At 43.7% G+C, this 19,522-nt stretch overlaps 2 protein-coding genes across 4 annotated transcripts in view; one reads left to right on the top strand and one right to left on the bottom strand.

Moving 5' to 3' along the window:
- Window positions 1-2,784, top strand: part of cemip (cell migration inducing hyaluronidase 1) — a 239,455-nt gene extending 236,671 nt beyond the window's left edge. For all 3 annotated transcript variants that reach the window (XM_087981291.1, XM_087981292.1, XM_087981290.1), the window contains exon 29: window positions 2,025-2,784. In XM_087981291.1, the coding sequence (XP_087837417.1) occupies window positions 2,025-2,152 (128 nt within the window). In that variant the 3' untranslated portion in view covers window positions 2,153-2,784. The remainder of the gene's footprint in view (window positions 1-2,024) is intronic.
- A 4,708-nt stretch (window positions 2,785-7,492) lies between these two features.
- Window positions 7,493-19,522, bottom strand: part of mesd (mesoderm development LRP chaperone) — a 59,310-nt gene continuing 47,280 nt past the window's right edge. The window contains exon 3 of the mRNA XM_087981279.1: window positions 7,493-8,504. Coding sequence (XP_087837405.1) covers window positions 8,351-8,504 — 154 coding nt within the window. The 3' untranslated portion in view covers window positions 7,493-8,350. The remainder of the gene's footprint in view (window positions 8,505-19,522) is intronic.

Raw genomic sequence — 19,522 nt, 5'->3', positions numbered from 1 at the left:
TTCTGTCAGTCCTGCAAGGGTGAAGATCTGAGCTCTGTGGCATGTAGCCTGCAGCCTCCCTCCTCCTCTGCCTCCACCATACTGCATAATCGTAAGGTGTGGCTCACCCGATACCCCTCCCTCTGGCCAACTGGCCAAATTTCCGGAAACAGAAGCACCTGCCATAGCAATGGAAAATCCAGAGGATCCATAGAGTTGGACTTCTGAAACTCAGCCTTTGTCCCAGGAACTGTGACACGACAGCTTCCCAATTTCAGAACCTTTCTCGCACTCCGTCAAGCTCAGTGGTCCCTTGTTGATGTAATAACTTCCTAGTAACTGGTATTCTGACCATTCCTTCCTTTTCGCAATTTGCTTTTCAAGATCTCATCTGCTGCAGAATAGTTAATGATGGTGATTTGCTCAATCGAGATGTTGGAAAAATTGCAATACTTATAATTTGACACTAGGAGGCCTCATTTGCTCAGTCAGTGAATTGTGGGGCATGTAATTTATTCTTTCACATCCACATCTGCTATATCCTTTCAGAGGAAATGTTTAGCTATAACTTTTGAAAATGTCCTGTAGTGTTTTAATGTGCAGTGACTGACATCTGGTGATGGTTTCTGACCTCTATTTTACTATATTCTAGTCTCCACAGCAGAAAAAAAGGAATAAACCCCAAACTGTCGAGTGACATGGAATGGTTTTATATACATCAGAATGGATGCCCCAGTGTAACCTTTCTTTAAACTTGCTTTTCACACTGGGAAATATTACTCAATCAGATCCACAATGCTCAGGGTTTCAGTTCCATAGTTAATGTGAGGATTCCTGCACTGGTCCCTTGAATCTTCTTTATCTCTAATCCCCGGCACTGAAGGCTGTCTCCGTCAGTTGATTCACATTATCCACTGGCTCCTGAGGAGAGCGTTCCAAGTTCCAGGTTGTCGGTGTAGGAGAAGGGCTTCCTGCTTTCACTTCAAATTGGCCAATCCCTAACTTTGATATCAAGTCCCATTGTCCTGGATTTGCCCAGTCACTGAAAATAGCTAAAAATTCACCCTCTTTGCCCCTGTGTTACAGCACAGCAGTAAGCAATTTAACAGAATTGAGACCCACTCCCTTTCTGTAAAGGCATTTGAAATCTTGCCTGTCTTGGTTGAGACCTGTATATTCAGCCCTGGTCATGAGCCAGCTCTAACTGGTACTAAGCTCCTTCTTAAAGGGACCACTGAATGCTGAATATAAAATAGTCTGAGAGCATTAGATAGGCAGTAGATAATTGACTGGCACTAGTAGGAGAACCTTCTCTACTCTTCATAATTCTTCACATCCACAACAACCTCCACTTGCCATGCCTCCTGCCCAGCCTCCCCTGATATCACTCCCACACCATGTCCTGATTATCTCCCCCATTCTGCACACAGTCTGCTCCCTATCCCATCCTCTCCCCTCCCATGTCCAGTCAACCGCCAGTCGCTATTCTGTCCACTCTACACTCCACCTCCAATTGTCTCCCCTCCCAACCCCAACACTCAATCCCCTCTTCCTTCTGTCTGCCTCTTGCCATCTTCCCATTGAATCGAGGTCTCCTTCTTCCTGTTTAAGTGGACACAATGTTCCAGGCCATGATGTTGCAGAAAAGCAGGACTGCTCTGTGGTGTCCTGGTCAATGTCGGTTCCCGTCACTGACGACGCAGTTCATTGAGGGCCCTCACTGTAAATTAAAGTGACTGCTGCATCTTTCAAAATCAGAGCAATGACCAAACTTTCAAAGTTCAAACGATTTATTGTGAATCATTGAGTCAGTAGACTAGTTCATAACTTTGTGAGTGTAAAATTGGTGCACCACCACACCACCTCCAATTGTTAATGAGCTACCAATTTTCTATCACACATTTTAACCTTTCGCATAGTTGAGATCAGCCCTGCTGAGGGATGTTTTAGACCTGAATAAATGCATGTCACTTATTTTGTCTGTAGATAACTGCTGCTCAGAAACAACACAGTTTAGACTTTAACAGCTGTTTCTCTTGTTTCAGATAAACTGGCGTTTGTGGGATTTAAGGGAAATTTCCAACCTGAGTGGGTAAAACTTGTGGTTGGTGAAGAGGTGGCGAAGCTTCACGAGGTTCTCCCAATTCCTGTCGTAAACAAGTTGAAACTATGAGCAAATCCCTTCAGTAGCATTGGCCAGCTCAATAGGGTTGACCTTGGAATTACTACTGATCTTTGGAAAGGGGTCAAAACTGCAAAGATATGGCAGCAGAACAGCCCATTTATCATTGTGCTAGTCTGTCCAATCACTAGATTTCTTTCATTGGCTGATCCTATATGTAGACTGTTCTTGTCAAGTATTCCTTATTCTATCTCAACAATGTTCATTGCTCCCGAAATAGCTGGTCCTTTTTCGGATGTCCTATCCTTTCTGTGATTTGTCTGTTGAGGTGTTTTTGATCTATCAGCCTCAAAGATTTACTTCCAATTGTAGGTATGGTTTTATTTATTTATTAAGACACTATAGAACATGACACCAAGCCACTTGTGTGACTGTACTGTAAAATGTTCATATATTTTCCATATAACTATTACTTTATCTGGTAAAACTGCACTCCTGAAAGTAAATTTGGCATCTTCAGCATTGACTGAGATTGTAATTTATTAAAGTTGAAGTTCTCATTTGAGACTTATTTCTGAAGGGGAAAATCTTTGGATTAAAGAAGTGTAATTTATAACTGACATTTGTATAAATTACAAAGATTGTATAAGTGATGTTTCATATTAAATGTAAAGTTGAATGAATTTGCAAAGGCTGATAACTGGTGCACTTTTTTAAAAAATTGCATACATGATCACATAGAGCCATTGAGATATGCCTTCATCAGATGGGGTATTGAGTATAAGAGTTGGCAGGTCATGTTTAAATTGTACAAGACATTGGTTCGGCCGCATTTAGAATACTGTGTACAGTTCTGGTCACCATGTTACCAAAAGGATGTGGACGCTTTGGAGAGGGTGCAGAGAAGGTTTACGAGGATGTTGCTTGGTATGGAAGGTGCTAGCTATGAAGAGAGGTTGAGTAGGTTAGGATTGTTTTCATTAGAAAAAAGGAGATTGAGAGGGGACCTGATCGAGGTTTACAAAATCACGAAGGGTATAGACAAGGTGGATAGAGATAAGCTTTTTCCCAGGGTGAAGGATTCAATAACGAGAGGTCATACTTTTGAGGCGAGAGCTGAAAAGTTTAAGGGGGATACAATCTGCAAGTACTTCACACAGATGGTGGTGGGCATTTGGAACGCGTTGTCAGCAGAGGTGGTAGAGGCAGGCATGGTAGATTCATTTAAGGTGCATCTGGACAGATGCATGAGTAGATAGGGAGCAGAGGGATACAAATGCTTAGGAATTGGGCTATAGGTTTAGACAGTGGATTTGGATCGGCTCAGGTTTGGAGAGCCAAAGGGCCTGTTACTGGGCTGTAAATTTTCCTTGTTCCTTGTTCTTATGTGCAAAACGGAAATAGACTCCTTGGTCCAACTTGTCGATGCTGACCAGATATCCAAAATAAATCTAGGCCCAATTGCCAGCATTTAGCCCATATCCTTCTAAACCCTTCCTATTCATATACCCATTCAGACGTCTTTTAAATGTTATAATTATACCAACCTCCACCACTTCCTCTGGCAGCTCATTCCATACACGTACCACCCTCTGTGTGAAAATGTTGCCCCTTAGGTCTCTTTTATATCTTTCCCCTCTCACCCTAAACCTATGCCCTCTAGTTCTGGATTCCCTGACCCCAGGGAAAAGACTTTGTCTATTTATCCTATCCATGCCCCTCATGATTCGGAGATGTCGGTGTTGGACTGGGGTGTACAAAGTTAAAAATCACACAACACCAGGTTATAGTCCAACTGGTTTAATTGGAAGGACACTAGCTTTCGGAGCGACGCTCCTTCATCAGGTGATTGTGGAGGGCTCGATCGTATTTTTGCTATAAATTCTATGTTACGATCGAGCCCTCCACAATCACCTGATGAAGGAGCGTCGCTCCGAAAGCTAGTGTCCTTCCAATTAAACCTGTTGGACTATAACCTGGTGTTGTGTGATTTTTAACTTTGAATGCCCCTCATAATTTTGTAAACCTCTATAAGGTTGCCCCCCAGCCTCCGATGCTCCAGGGAAAACAGCCCCAGCCTGTTCAGCCTCTGCACTCCTGAAAGTAAATTTGGCATCTTCAGCATTGACTGAGATTGTAATTTATTAAAGTTGAAGTTCTCATTTGAGACTTATTTCTGAAGGGGAAAATCTTTGGATTAAAGAAGTGTAATTTATAACTGACATTTGTATCTTTCCCCTCTCACCCTAAACCTATGCCCTCTAGTTCTGGACTCCCTGACCCCAGGGAAAAGACTTTGTCTATTTATCCTATCCATGCCCCTCATGATTTGGAGATGCCGGTGTTGGACTGGGGTGTACAAAGTTAAAAATCACACAACACCATGTTATAGTCCAACAGGTTTAATTGGAAGGACACTAGCTCAGATCCTCCAACCCTGGCAACATCCTTGTAAATCTTTTCTGAACCCTTTCAAGTTTCACAACATCTTTCCGATAGGAAGGAGACCAGAATCGCACGCAATATTCCAACAGTGGTCTAACCAATGTCCTGTACAGCCGCAACATGACCTCCCAACTCCTGTACTCAATACTCTGACCAATAAAGGAAAGCATACCAAACGCCTTCTTCACTATCCTATCTACCTGCGACTCCACTTTCAAGGAGCTATGAACCTGCACTCCCGGGTCTCTTTGTTCAGCAACACTCTCTAGGACCTTACCATTAAGTGTATATGTCCTGCTAAGATTTGCTTTCCCAAAATGCAGCACCTCGCATTTATCTGAATTAAACTCCATCTGCCACTTCTCAGCGCATTGGATCATTTGGTCCAGATCCTGTTGTAATCTGAGGTAACCCTCTTCGCTGTCCACTACACCTCCAATTTTGGTGACATCTGCAAACTTACTAACTATACCTCTTATGCTTGCATCCAAATCATTTATGTAAATGACAAAAATTAGAGGGCCCAGCACCGATCCTTGTGACACTTCACTGGTCACAGGCCTCCAGTCTGAAAAATAACCGTCCACCACCACCCTCTGTCTTCTACCTTTGAGCCAGTTCTGTATCCAAATGGCTAGTTCTCCCTGTATTCCATGAAATCTAACCTTGCTAATCAGTCTCCCATGGGGAACCTTGTCGAACGCCTTACTGAAGTCCATATAGATCACATCTACTGCTCTGCCCTCATCAATCTTCTTTGTTACCTCTTCAAAAAACTCAATCAAGTTTGTGAGACCTGATTTCCCACGTACAAAGCCATGTTGAATATCCCAAATCAGTCCTTGCCTTTCTAAATACATGTACATCCTGTCCCTCAGGATTCCCTCCAACAACTTGCCCACCACCAAGGTCAGGCTCACCGGTCTATAATTCCCTGGCTTGTCTTTACCGCCCTTCTTAAACAGTGGCACCATGGTTGCCAACCTCCAGTCTTCCGGCACCTCATCTGTGACTATCGATGATACAAATATCTCAGCAAGAGGCCCAGCAATCACTTCTCTAACTTCCCACAGAGTTCTCGGGTACACCTGATCAGGTCCTGGGGATTTATCCACTTTTAACCGTTTCAAGACATCCAGCACTTCCTCCTTTGTAATCTGGACATTTTGCAAGATATCTCCATCTATTTCCCTACAGTCTATATCTTCCATATCCTTTTCCACAGTAAATACTGATTGAAAATATTCATTTAGTATCTTCCCCCATTTTCTGTGGCTCCACACAAAGGCTGCCTTGCTGATCTTTGAGGGGCCCTATTCTCGCCCCAGTTACCCTTTTGTCCTTAATATATTTGTAAAGACCCTTTGGATTCTCCTTAATTCTATTTGCCAGAGCTATCTCATGTCCCTTTTTTGCCCTCCTGATTTCCCTCTTAAGTATACTCCTACTGCCTTTTTACTCTTCTAAGGATTCACTCGATCGATCCTGTCTATACCTGACATATGCTTCCTTCTTTTTCTTAACCAAACCCTCAATTTCTTTAGTCAACCAGCATTCCCTAAACCTACCAGCCTTCCCTTTAACCCTGACAGGAATATACTTTCTCTGGATTCTTGTTATCTCATTTCTGAAGGCTTTCCATTTTCCAGCCGTCCCTTTACCTGCGAACATCTGCCTCCAATCAGCTTTCAAAGGTTCTTGCCTAATACCGTTAAAATTGGCCTTTCTCCAATTTAGAACTTCAACTTTTAGATCTGGTCTATCCTTTTCCATCACTATTTTAAAACGAATAGAATTATGCTCGCTGGCAAGAGAAGGTGCAGAGGAGATTTACCCAGATGCTGCCGGGACTGGAGGGCATGTCTTGTGAAGAAAGGTTGAGGTAGCTAGGGCTGTTCTCATTGGAGCGAAGAAGGATGAGGGGTGACTTGTTAGATGTGTACAAGATGATGAGAGACATAGATAGAGTGGATAGCCAGAGACATTTTCCCAGGGCGGAAATGTCTTATCATGAAGGGGTATAATTTTAAGGTGATTGGAGGAAGGTTTAGGGGAGATGTCAGAGATAGGTTCTTTAGCAGTGGTCATAGAGTCAGATACATTCGGGATATTTAAGCGACTCTTGGATAGATACATGATTGATAGTAAAATGAAAGGTATGTAGGTTGGTTTGATCTTAGAGTAGGATAAAGGCCAGCACACCATCGAGGGTCGAAGGGCCTGTTCTGTGCCGTACTGTTCTATGTTCTATGTTCTATGAACATTTTAAAATGGTTGTGGAACTGAAGCTGAAAACTAAAAAGGAAGGAAAGACTAAAGAAGTGAGTAATCACAGGAGGAGATGAAGAACAACTCCAGGTCACGTTTTCAATCTATACTCACCCCACACTCACACACCCCTACCCTGCACTGTGCTCTGTTGATAGATCATAGACCCTAATGTTCACCAACTTCCTTTATTCCCAGATATTGCCAAACCCAAGTCCAAAGTGGCCTATCCCAAGCTTTCTGTTCAATCCGCAATAAGCTGCCGCCCTAGCTCCTTACAAACTCACCCCCCCCCCCCCCCCAGCCCCCACCTCCTGTACAAAATAATCCTGCCACCAGGCTTCCTACCATGTCTCCCAACCCTCTACGATTTTACCGTAAAATTAAATCACTCAACATTCCACACCAAATCCCAAGTGCCACGAAATTGACAACTCATATTGCACTATTTGTATGAGCTGAAAGACTGCTGTATAACAGCTTCAGAAATAATCTCAACTTGTGAGTGCAACTACTAGATTTATTCTTGGTTACAAATGTTGGAAACACAAGACATGTTTTCTATCCAGGGACTACAGTCTGTAGTGTGTTAGATAAACCACCAGGTGGCAGTCCTACACCCATATTTTCGTAACTATTTCTAATCAAAGTTAAAAATCACACAACACCAGGTTATAGTCCAACAGGTTTATTTGGAAGCACTAGCTTTCAGAGCACTGCTCCTTCATCAGGTGGTTGTGGAGCAGGACCATAAGATACAGAATTTATAGCAAGGTTACAGTGTCATGCAGCTAAAACAATATGTTGAACAAACCGAGATCGTTATTAAGTCTGACATCTTTTAGAATAGGTTGCAGTTTTCAGTTCATTAATATGTAAATCCCAGAACTTCTTTTAAATCATATTCTCAAGGTGAGTTAAGGTTTTATTTTTAAAAAGGTGACATCTCAGCTCAGACAATGCATAAAGGTGTGAGGTTAGAGTCTGTCTATATCCCAATCTTGAGTCAGACCGGTTCTATTTCCAAAGTGGAATTTATAAAATATTACATGGACTGACTGCCTGCAGATTGTGCATTTTTTGAGCAAAATAGTATGCATCTGCGAATATAATTCTGCAAATACAAATTCACTCCATAGACTTATATGTGTGTGCACGTGCAAGAGAGAGAGAGAGAGAGAGTGCATGTGAGTGAGTGTGAATGCACGTGAGAGAGTGCGTGTTGTGTGTGCGCAAGCTTGGTAAAGTGTGTGTATGATGGTGTATAAACCTGTGAGAGGGTGTGTGTGTGGGTGTGAGTGTGGGGGCTTTATGCGTGGGTATGAGAGACAGTGTGAGTCTGAGACGGGGTCTGCGTGAGTATGTAAGAGTGTGCGTATATGTGTGCTTGTGTGTGTATAGTGCAATGGGATCACCTGTAGTGTGACATGAACCTAAGGTCCCGGTTTAGGCCATCCCCATGGGTACCGAACTTGGCTATCAGCCTCTGCTTGGCCACTCGGCACTCTTCCGAAGTCCGCCTTGGAGGATGGTCACCTAAAGATCCGAGGCTGAATGTCCCAGACTGCTGAAGTGTTCCCCAACTGGGAGGAAACACTCCTGCCTGGTGATTGTTGTGCAGTGTCTATTCATCCATCGTCGTAACGTCTGATCGGTCTCGCCAATATACCAAGACTCTGCGAATCCTTGCCTGCAGCGTGTGAGATAGACAACATTGGCCAAGTCACATGAGTAACTGCGCACACACACAAGCATAGTCTATGGGGCAAATTGTATTTATATTCGCAGGTACATTCTATTTTGCTCAAAAAAATGCCCAATCTGCAGGCAGTCAGTCCATGTAATATTTTATAAATTCCACTTTGGAAATAGAACCAGTCTGACTCAAGATTGGGATACAGACAGACTCTAACCTCACACCTTTAATATGTTGTCTGAGATGAGATATCCCTGTTTTTTATAAAACTTTATGCCATCTTGAGTATGTGACTTAAAAGAAGTTCTGGGACTTACATATTAATGAACCGAAACCTGCAACCCATTCTAAAAGATGAAAGACTTAACAGTAATCTACGTTTGTTCAATGTTTCACTGAATCATTGTAATCTTTTGCTATAAGTTCTGTGTCTTATGATCCTGCTCCACAAACACCTGATGAAGGAGCAGCGCTTCAAAAGCTAGTGCAATCAAATAAAACTGCTGGACTATAACCTGGTGTTTAATTTTGTCCACCCCAGTCCAATACTCCACATGATAACATTTAAAAGGCGTCTGGATGGGTACATGAATAGGAAGGGTTTAGAGGGATATGGGCCAAGTGCTGGCAAATGGGAATAGATTAGGTTAGGATATCTGGTCGGCATGAATGAATTGGACTGTTTCCTTACTGTACATCACTATGACTTTATGACTCGATTTAGATTTTCTTTGTTATGTCTTGTCCAGTGTAATCCTGAAATGCCTTCCACTCTCCATAAGGTTCAGCTTCTCGAATAATCCACAGCTATAACCTAATTCATGCCAATTTGTGCACAGCAAGCTCCAGCAATAATCAATGCGAAATTGATTTAGTTAAGTCATAATCTATATTTTAAAAATATTGGCCAGAACAGAACTGGGACCTTAATGCGATCATCTGAGAGGGAAGAGAGGGGTCAGGATAACGTCTCATGGTCAGAGTATCTCTGACAGTGCAGTATTCCCTCAGCACTGCACTGACATTTCTGGAGTGGGACTGCGACCCACAATTTTATCAACTCCAAGGTAGGAATGCTACCACTGAACCATGATTGACATTTCTATAGTCTTAACATAAATCACATTATTATTATTAGTGTCAATGAATCAAACTGACTTGGAGAACGGTCGAAACTGTTTTTCAGATATGACATTAAGCCAAGGTGTCCCCTGTCACCTTATGCAAACATAAAGGATCCCATAACTATTTCAAAAAAAGGCAGAGATTTCTCCCCAGCATTTTGGGCCATCGTTTATCTCTCAATCAATGTCACTAAATCTGACTATTCATTTGTTGTTTGTGGGAGCTTGTTGCATATAATTTGGTTGCTGCATTTCGTACATTGACTGCATCTGCATTTCCAAGATATTGAATCGCCCCCCCCCTCCCCCCTCCCCGGGCAGGTTCAGGATGGTCTCACGGTTGAATAGCGAACTAATGGGTGCGAGCTTGGAAACAATTAGCACAAAATTACTCAGTCATGGTGCAGACAAGAATATAGAGACTCTCAAAACACAGAGCCAGAAAATCATGGTGGAAAGAGGGCAAAGTGTATTCAGTCAGAGGAGGAACCAACCAGTCAGTGAGAGAAAAGGACTCAGAATAAGAGTCTCAGGAAGCAACCAGTGACACTGTGTACAGAGTCCTTAGTGTATTCAGGTAACCAGCAGAAATCTGGACAGTCACATAGAGTGAGGGAGATGATATGAGGAGCCTGGGAAGAAATTAAAGGAATCACAAGCAGCTGGAAAACAAAAGGTGATCAAATCAAACTCGTTTGTCACCATCCTTCACTCACTGAGCAATGTCAGCTTCTTAAAAACTGAAATGATTAATGTAATAAATTACAATAAGAAAATACAGAGATCACTTTTCAATCAAATGAGAGCTTTGTCAGAGTAATACTGCAGCAAATCTACATTGGAGAAAGGTTTGTTGATTAACAATAAAATTAAGAGACTTCTTGAAAGTAGTTAACCAACAGTCAAACAATTTGCTTCATTTTGTAGTAACTTTTACAAAGTACAACGAGAGGTCCATTTTCCAGTTAGGAATGAAATGTATTTAAAATCACACAACATGTAATCTCAGGTAACTGGAAATCTCAGAGCTGTGGAAGTTAACTGGTATTTCCATTAGCTTTACATTTGGAAAGATATCAAAGGTGCTTTCAGAGAGGAACAGGGAGAAGGACAGGCCAAGGGTGATCTCATGAAGGTTATTTTCAGGCTATTTAATCTTTTCAAACTGACTTCAGTATTAATAATTAACATGACCTGCAAAAGGAGCAGGATCCCCTCAGTAAAGTGGGCAGGTCCCTGTGTGGGTGGGGTGAAACATCGTGGGCTATGTCACTTCGGGGCAGGCACAGAGTACTTGATGAGAAGGAACTCCTACACCATCCTCTCTCGCCCACCAATTTCCCTCCGTCTCAGTCAGGAATGTGCCAACAACCCTGCAGCCATCGATGTCAGTATCTCTAAAATTAGTAAAGTCACTTGGACCAAGTGGATACTGATTCAGCTCTGACTTTTGCGTAACACATGGAGCTCACCTTCTCTGGATAAAGTCAGTATCTCCTTGATCTCAGATCACAAAATGATCCCTGACTAGGGACATGTCCACTGAATTTTTCCTTCACATACTGAAAGGGGAACAATACCACCATTTTACCAGCAGAGGGTAGCACTCTGCCACCTGGGACATCCTGATGAAGGGCTTTTGCCCGAAACGTCGATTTCGAAGCTCCTCGGATGCTGCCTGAATTGCTGTGCTCTTCCAGCACCACTGATCCAGAATCTGGTTTCCAGCATCTGCAGTCATTGTTTTTACCACCTGGGACATCATCTGGGCCATACCTGAGGCACCACCTGGGGCACCACTGGGGTATTACTGGGGCACCACCTAGGGCACCTGGCAATTTTCCATGCAAGTGTGAAGTAAATGGGGTGCATTCCTGATGGGAGTATCCTGTGGCTCACAGAGGTTCACCCGATCCCAAAATTTCCTGGTGGCAGCAGCTTCCAATAGAAAACCCACATACCTCACCCCTGCCACCCCACCGACCCCCAACCAGTACAGGATCCCTTACACTTTTTTTTTAGCGCTCCTCTTGTTGTGCCCTTTTAAAGACCTGAATATAATACTCCCAGGTTCATCTGTTCCTGTGCTCCCTTTAAAGTGACTCCCTCTCCCACTGACTTCCATGGCCTGACTTGCAGGTTGAGCTGAGGCTCTGGGTCCACGCCTAGGCCTGGGTGCCTGAAGGAATGGAAGCATAAGTGAAAGAGATAGTGGAGGATCCCAACAATCGATGACCAATGGCAGTGTCGGGAGGAGCCTCGGATGGGGAACAGGAGGGACGGAGCCCACATATCCCCAGGTCTATGTCTACAGCTCAGACATAGCAATGGTGATTGTGGCAGCGACGGAGGTCTGTAACTGAGACCCCGAGGCTCATTACAGAGACTCAGAGCCCATTACAGAGACCCCGGGGACTGTTACACAGATCCCAGAGCGTGTCACAGAGACCCCAGAGCCCATTACAGAGACCCCAGGGCCTGTTACAGAGACCCCGGGGCCTGTTACAGAGACCCCAGAGCCCATTACAGAGACCCAAAGCCTGTTACAGAGACCGCGGAGCCTGTTACAGAGACCCTGGGGACTGTTACAGAGACTCCGGGGCCTGTTACAGAGACGCCAGAGCCCGTTACAGAGACCCCAGAGCCTTTTACAGAGACCCCGGGGCCTGTTACAGAGACCCCGGGGACTGTTACAGAGACCCCGGGGCCTGTAACAGAGACGCCAGAGCCCGTTACAGAGACCCCAGAGCCTTTTACAGAGACCCCGGGGCCTGTTACAGAGACCGCGGAGCCTGTTACAGAGACCCTGGGGCCTGTTACAGAGACCCCGGGGACTGTTACAGAGACCCCAGAGCCCGTTACAGAGACCCCGGGGCCTGTTACAGAGACCCCGGGGACTGTTACAGAGACCCCGGGGCCTGTTACAGAGACGCCAGAGCCCGTTACAGAGACCCCAGAGCCTTTTACAGAGACCCCAGAGCCCATTACAGAGACCCCAGAGCCTAATACGGAGACCCCGGGGCCTGTTACAGAGACCCCCAGTTCTGTTACAGAGACCCCAGAGCCCGTTATAGAGACCCAGAACCTGTTACAGAAATCCCAGAGCCTGTTACAGAGACGCAGGGGCCTGTTACAGAGACCCCAGAGCCCATTACAGAGACCCAGAGCCTGTTACAGAGACCGCAGAGCCTGTTACAGAGACCCTGGGGACTGTTACAGAGACCGCGGGGACTGTTACAGAGACCCCAGAGCCCATTACAGAGACCCCGGGGCCTGTTACAGAGACCCCGGGGACTGTTACAGAGACCCCGGGGCCTGTTACAGAGACCCCAGAGCCCGTTACAGAGACCCCAGAGCCTTTTACAGAGACCCCGGGGCCTGTTACAGAGACCCAGAGCCCGTTACAGAGACCCCAGAGCCTAATACGGAGACCCCGGGATTCTTACAGAGACCCAGAGCCCGTTACAGAGACCCCAGAGCCTAATACGGAGACCCCGGGGCCTGTTACAGAGACCCAGAGCCCGTTACAGAGACCCCGGGGACTATTACAGAGATCCCAGAGCCTGTTACAGAGACGCCAGAGCCCGTTACAGAGACCCCGGGGACTATTACAGAGACCCAGAGCCTGTTACAGAGACCCCGGGGCCTGTCACAGAGACCCCAGAGCCTGTTACAGAGACCCCAGTGCCCGTTACAGAGACCCCTGGGCCTGTCACAGAGACCCAAGTCCCCTTACACAGACTCTGGATGAAGTCAAGCAGCGTCTGGAGGAACAGTGGAAGAGGAACAAAAAGAAGAGAGAAAGGTGAACTCTACTGAAGTAAATTTTTATGTTTCAAGTTGGCACCAGGGCATGGCGACACATAGCGTATAACACACAAAAAAATACTTTTCACCGTATTTAAATCTAAATCTAAAATGGCACCATTTACTCCATACACATATTGCTTAGCCTTTTTATTAAAATATCTCATTTCACACTTAGCTGTGCTGAGCTTTCTCTGCCAGGCATCTCTCTATTTTATCAGTCTGTCAACACCCTTTCCAAGGTATTACTCATCCTTATTATTCCCACATTTCTGAGTCTTGTATCAATGGAAAACTTTGAAATTTTACCCAGTAAATCCAAATCCAGGTCATTAATATATATCCAGAAGCACTCTGATTTTAATATAGCCCCTGGAGATCAGCAGTCTGTAAAACACCTTTTAACCACTGCACTACTGTCTGGTTAGATTACATATACAAGTTTTTGAATGGTAATTCGAATCCATAACTGTCAAACTTAGACGGAGCAGCAACAAGACTATAACTGATCAACAATTGAGACCTCAGAGGGCCACGGGATGGGAACTACCACAAACATCTCTCAGTAAAACAGACAATTGTAAATGAATGATTTCTGTCTGTTTATAGCCTGCAATCAATCTTCTTCTGGTTGAATTGTTGAGATATGTATGTTTCTAACAAGGTCAGCTTTACCCTTGAGAAAATGGTAGTGAGCTCCATTATCTCTATCAGACCACACCTTCAGGTACTGAGGCCAGTTTTAGTCATTAAGACAGAGGTTTTACAGAAAGAACGTATAATCTGAGCATTGAATTAATGTAGAAAGGTTTCACCCTGAAGGAAGCTTGACCAGGAGGGGTCCTCACAGAAGGAGAAATTATAGGAAAAATCCTTCAAAAGAGTACTTTAGTGACGGGCTCAACTAATAAAAAATAAGTTTAGAACTAATTTCTTCAAATTAAATTTACTGAATATATGGAATAGGTTCCAGACGAATAAGAGAAGCAGAAGTTATCAACTGTTTTTTTCCACAAATTGCATGAACAGTTTAAAAAGGACTGAAAGCAAAACTTCAGAAACCAAGCAAAACTAGGATGCAAGTTCCAATGTCTACTTCACATTTTGGGTAAGACTGAGGTATCTCCTGTGCAATAGCCTTATTCACATCCCTTCCAGATTGTTAGAGCTGAAATCAAGCAGGGCATATGTTGGAACACTGAACCTGGATGTGTTTCATTTCTGTGTTTGCAAGGCAGTAGTCTGGTCAGGTGTGTGTGTGTCATGATAGATGTCAGATAATTACAGTAGGCTAAGAAGGATATGATTGCATTTCAATCCAAACAACCCTTTTAATATTATATTAAGAAGGTTTAACTTCTTAATTTTTTATGAAAAAATGTTTCGCTTGCTTTAATCATGCACATTTTGGGTTACCCAATTTACCCTATATGCACACATTGTTCTCATATGTTAATGATTTGTTATTCTTGTCAATCTCTACACATGTATTGCATTGGGATCTTAATGGTACTTGTGCAAGTTGTTGTTGGCTGTACATCTGGGTAATGATCCTTCCCAGAGAATGCATTCTTACGTCTTCTGTGGTAGCTGCTGTTGTTGCATGTCCACTGTTGTTGCTATGGTAGCTGCTGTTGCTGCATGTCCACTATTGTTGCTATGGTAGCTGCTGTTGTTGCATGTCCACTGTTGTTGCTATGGTAGCTGCTGTTGCTGCATGTCCACTGTTGTTGCTATGGTAGCTGCTGTTGCTGCATGTCCACTGTTGTTGCTATGGTAGCTGCTGTTGCTGCATGTCCACTGTTGTTGCTATGGTAGCTGCTGTTGCTGCATGTCCACTGTTGTTGCTATGGTAGCTGCTGTTGCTGCATGTCCACTATTGTTGCTATGGTAGCTGCTGTTGCTGCATGTCCACTGTTGTTGCTATGGTACCTGCTGTTGCTGCATGTCCACTGTTGTTGCTATGGTACCTGCTGTTGCTGCATATCCACTGTTGTTGCTATGGTGCCTGTTGTTGCTGCATGTCCACTGTTGTTGCTATGGTAGCTGCTGTTGCTGCATGTCTACTGTTGTTGCTATGGTAGCTGCTGTTGCTGCATGTCCACTGTTGTTGCTATGGTAGCTGCTGTTGCTGCATGTCCACTGTTGTTGCTATGGTAGCTGCTGTTGCTGCATGTCCACTGTTGTTGCTATGGTAGCTGCTGTTGCTGCATGTCCACTGTTGTTGCTATGGTAGCTGCTGTTGCTGCATGTCCACTGTTGTTGCTATGGTAGCTGCTGTTGCTGCATGTCCACTGTTGTTGCTATGGTAGCTGCTGTTGCTGCATGTCCACTGTTGTTGCTATGGTAGCTGCTGTTGCTGCATGTCCACTGTTGTTGCTATGGTACTGGCTGTGGCTCCAAGTCTGGCGTTGTTGTTAAGGTATCTGCTGTTGCTTCATGTCCAGTGTTGCATTACTGTGCACCTCTGAGTCTGATGGTTGATCTGTGGACTGTTATTTAGTTCACATCTGCCTAACTAACCATTGACAGCTAAGAAACAGCATCTCCAGTTGTGTTTATAAATATATTAGTTCTAAATTTATTTCATTATTAGTTGAACTGCCGCTTTCCATTCTGAAGTATTTAAGGGTGTTCAGACCAATGGGTGACTGTCAGGCAGACAGGAAGGATGAGGCAGGAAGTCCTGAAGTCTTGAATCTATCTTAGTTTTGTATCCTGGTGTGAGTGATGGCACCAGGGGCTGGCTCTGCTGGACATAATGACAGGAGGACAACTGGAAAATCAATCGTGAAAGAGGGTTTGATTGTTTGGAGAAAAGGCAGAAGTCATAAATCTAGGATGTTGTGTTTTGTTCATGATGCCAAGTTCAAGAATACCATCCAGCAGCTACAGAGGTCTCTGTGGGAGAGGGGGAGGGGTGAAGGACAGCAGTTGTGGTCCATATCAGCACAAACAAACCTGGCACAAAGAGGGGTGAGGTCATGCAGGCAAAGTTTAGAGAGTTGGGAAAATACCAGCAGGACGTTCAATATAATACTTAGGTTGCTCCCAGTGACAGTGCCACCTAAGTAGCAATCCAGAGGCCGTGTTTAATGTTATGGATATGGATTCAAATCTTATACTGATAAATGGTGGAATTTAAATTCAATTAATACATAAAGTCATAGAATCATACAGCACAGAAACAGACCCTTCGGTCCAACCATTCCATGCCAACCATAATCCCAAACTAAACTGCCTGCACTTAGTGATAGAGTCATAGAGATGTCCAGCACGGAAACAGACTCTTCGGTTCAACTCGTCCATGCCAACCAGATATCCTAAACCTAATCTAGTCTCATTTGCCAGCACTTAGACCATATCCCTCTAAATTCTTCCTATTCATATACCCATCCAGATGCCTTTAAATGCCGACAGGTTTATTTGGAAGTACTTAATGAACGATCAGCGTTTCGAAAGCGTGCAGTTCCAAGTAAACCTGTTGGACTATAACCTGGTGTCATGTGCTTTTCAGCTGACTAATATCCTTCCTATAACAGGGTGGCCAGGACTGCACGCAGTACCCCAGAAGAGGCCTCACCAAAGTGTTGCGGAAAAATAATGAATGAAATAAAGAGTTTGAGAGGTAAAACATTATACTTGTATATAATCATGGATTGTCATCAACTGGAGTTTCTGGGCATCAGACTTTAGGATGGATGTGAAGGCATTGGAAAGAGTCCAGAAAGATTCAGGAGAATGGTTTCAGGGATAAGGAGCTTCAGCCAAATAGATAGATTGGAGAAGGTGGGACCTTTGGCTTTGGAAACGATTAAGAGGGGAATTGATAGAGATTTTCAAAGCCATGAGGGGTCTGGAAAGAGACAGTAGGGAGAAACTGCTCCTTCCAAGAGCCAATGGATTAAGATGATTAACAAATGAAGCAAAAGTGACATGAGGGAAATGTTTAAATACCCTGTGGGGTTAGGAATATGCCACCTGAGAATGTGATTCAACTGAGGCATTGAGAATAATCATCTGAAACAAAAACATTTGCAAGTGGGATTGAAGAGTCAGTATGGCTATGAAGGGCCTAACAGCTTCAGCCTGTACTGTGATGATCATTGATCTGATGATTCTACAGGAACCTGAAGGACACTAGTGGATGATGATGCTCAAAGCCTCAGTGGTTCTGTGAAAACATTCCTGGGTCCTGGGCCTGGGAATCTATGTACCCTGAACCTTTTTATTCTTTAATCTTTCATTGGATCTCACTGGCTGGGCCGTCATTCACTGGGCTGTCATTGCCCTGGAACTAAGTGGTTTACTGAGGCATTTCCGAGGGTGATTATGAGCCAACCACATTGAAATCACATGTATGAAAGACCAGGTAAGAATGGCAGATTTCCTTCCCGAAGAGACTTTGCAACAATTAATGATTTCATGGCCATCATTACTGAAATTCCCGTTTAACTCTGGGTCTCATGAATTAAATTCAAATTCCAACAGTTGAAATGGTTGCATTTGAACCTATGTCCCAGAGAATCAGCTGGCCTGTTGAATTAGAAGGCCAGTGACATTACCATTTCACCACATTTTGTTTAACAGGTTCAGTGTCAGATGCACCCCATATGAAGAATGGTAAACAGGAATTATCTGGCTATTCAGCGTCCAACAGACTGACTTCATGCCTTAAAAATGTTACAACAATATCTGGAACACCACAAGCTATCCTTCAGTATGAGGAGATATATATTAACCAGTTTACAACAAGAAGAAAGGGCCCATTGTGCAGTAACAATGATGCTTTTATAGGAATGGCACATTACTGTGATATATTATTGCAGATTCTTCTTTCCTTGCTGACTGAACTGTTTGTAACATGTAAACAGGACAGCACGTTTTCAAACCTTGCGAGTCAGCATATCCCCAAAATGCCAAGAAAAACCAGAATACAAAATGAAAATAACGCCAACGCTAAAGACCTGAATCAAAAGCAGAAAATGTTGGAAAGAGTCAGTAGGTCTGACAGCATCTATGGAGTGAAACAGAGTTAAAGTTTTAGGTCAATGACCTTTCTCGATCTGGAAAGAGTTAGAAAGTTAATAGGTTTAAGCAAGCGGGGACGGGAGAAGTGGGAAGGAGACAGAAAGAAATAAAGATCTGTGAAAGGAGAGACAAAACATCCAAAGGTCTGACGTCACACAGCAAAGGAAATGGTAATGAGACCAGAAAAGGAACAAAAGATGGGTCTAGATGAGGTGAGAATGGTAACAACTGAATCATTACCAACAGGAAGACATGCTATTAATAGTTCTGTTCTGAAATTCAGAATCAATATTGAATCTGATAGAGTGTCCCATCGAGAGGTGAGCTGATGTTTTTTATAACTGAATGGCTTTCCTCTCAGTGGTGGCTGTGGGGGGCAGTTTATTTTGTCATGCCTCACTTGGATAGTGCACTGGAAATCAAATCCCAGTGCTCCTGGGGTCATCACAAAAGCTAAAGTTTTAAAATGAAACATGCAGAATTACCCAATGAAGCTAACCTTTAGACTCAGGTTGGTAGAAAAACACTGACCAGGTTTTCACATTGAACACGAACTATTGTAAGAGCAAGTGATTAGACTTTAGCTATAGGTAAGTAGTTATAAACCATCTGCATAGAACTCTACTGCTTAAACTCTAATCCACTTAGAAATTCCCTCTTATACACACACACATAGACAGAAAGAAAGGGTGTTATGGGTGGAGGGAAAGACTGAGGAGGCAGTTTGGTGGCTCCTAGTCACAGGGTTGCTGAGATGCTTCTTATGATTCATATGCTGGTCAAAATGCTGCTTCTTGGTTTTCCTTCTCTTGAGGCTTTCACTGGTTTGCATGAGGCAAAGGTGTCATTCACACTTACAGACACATCTCTGACGTATTAGTTGAAAGTCACAGCTTACAGCAACTGCTGATGGAGTTATAAACTGGTTTTCTTTGGACTTATAGTAGCTTTTACTGCAGAGAACAGAGAGAACTCCTAAATAGGTCTGATGGCTTCTCCCTATCGTGTTCACAAGTTGTTCCATTATCTGAGGATAACTAGTCCATAGAA

This window comes from Chiloscyllium plagiosum, unplaced genomic scaffold, assembly GCF_037043375.1.
Source record: "Chiloscyllium plagiosum isolate Xiang-an unplaced genomic scaffold, Cpla_swu_hap1 HiC_scaffold_39, whole genome shotgun sequence".
Taxonomy (NCBI): domain Eukaryota; kingdom Metazoa; phylum Chordata; class Chondrichthyes; order Orectolobiformes; family Hemiscylliidae; genus Chiloscyllium; species Chiloscyllium plagiosum.
Note: the sequence above shows the minus strand (reverse complement) of the source record. Positions and strands in the feature narration are given on the sequence as shown.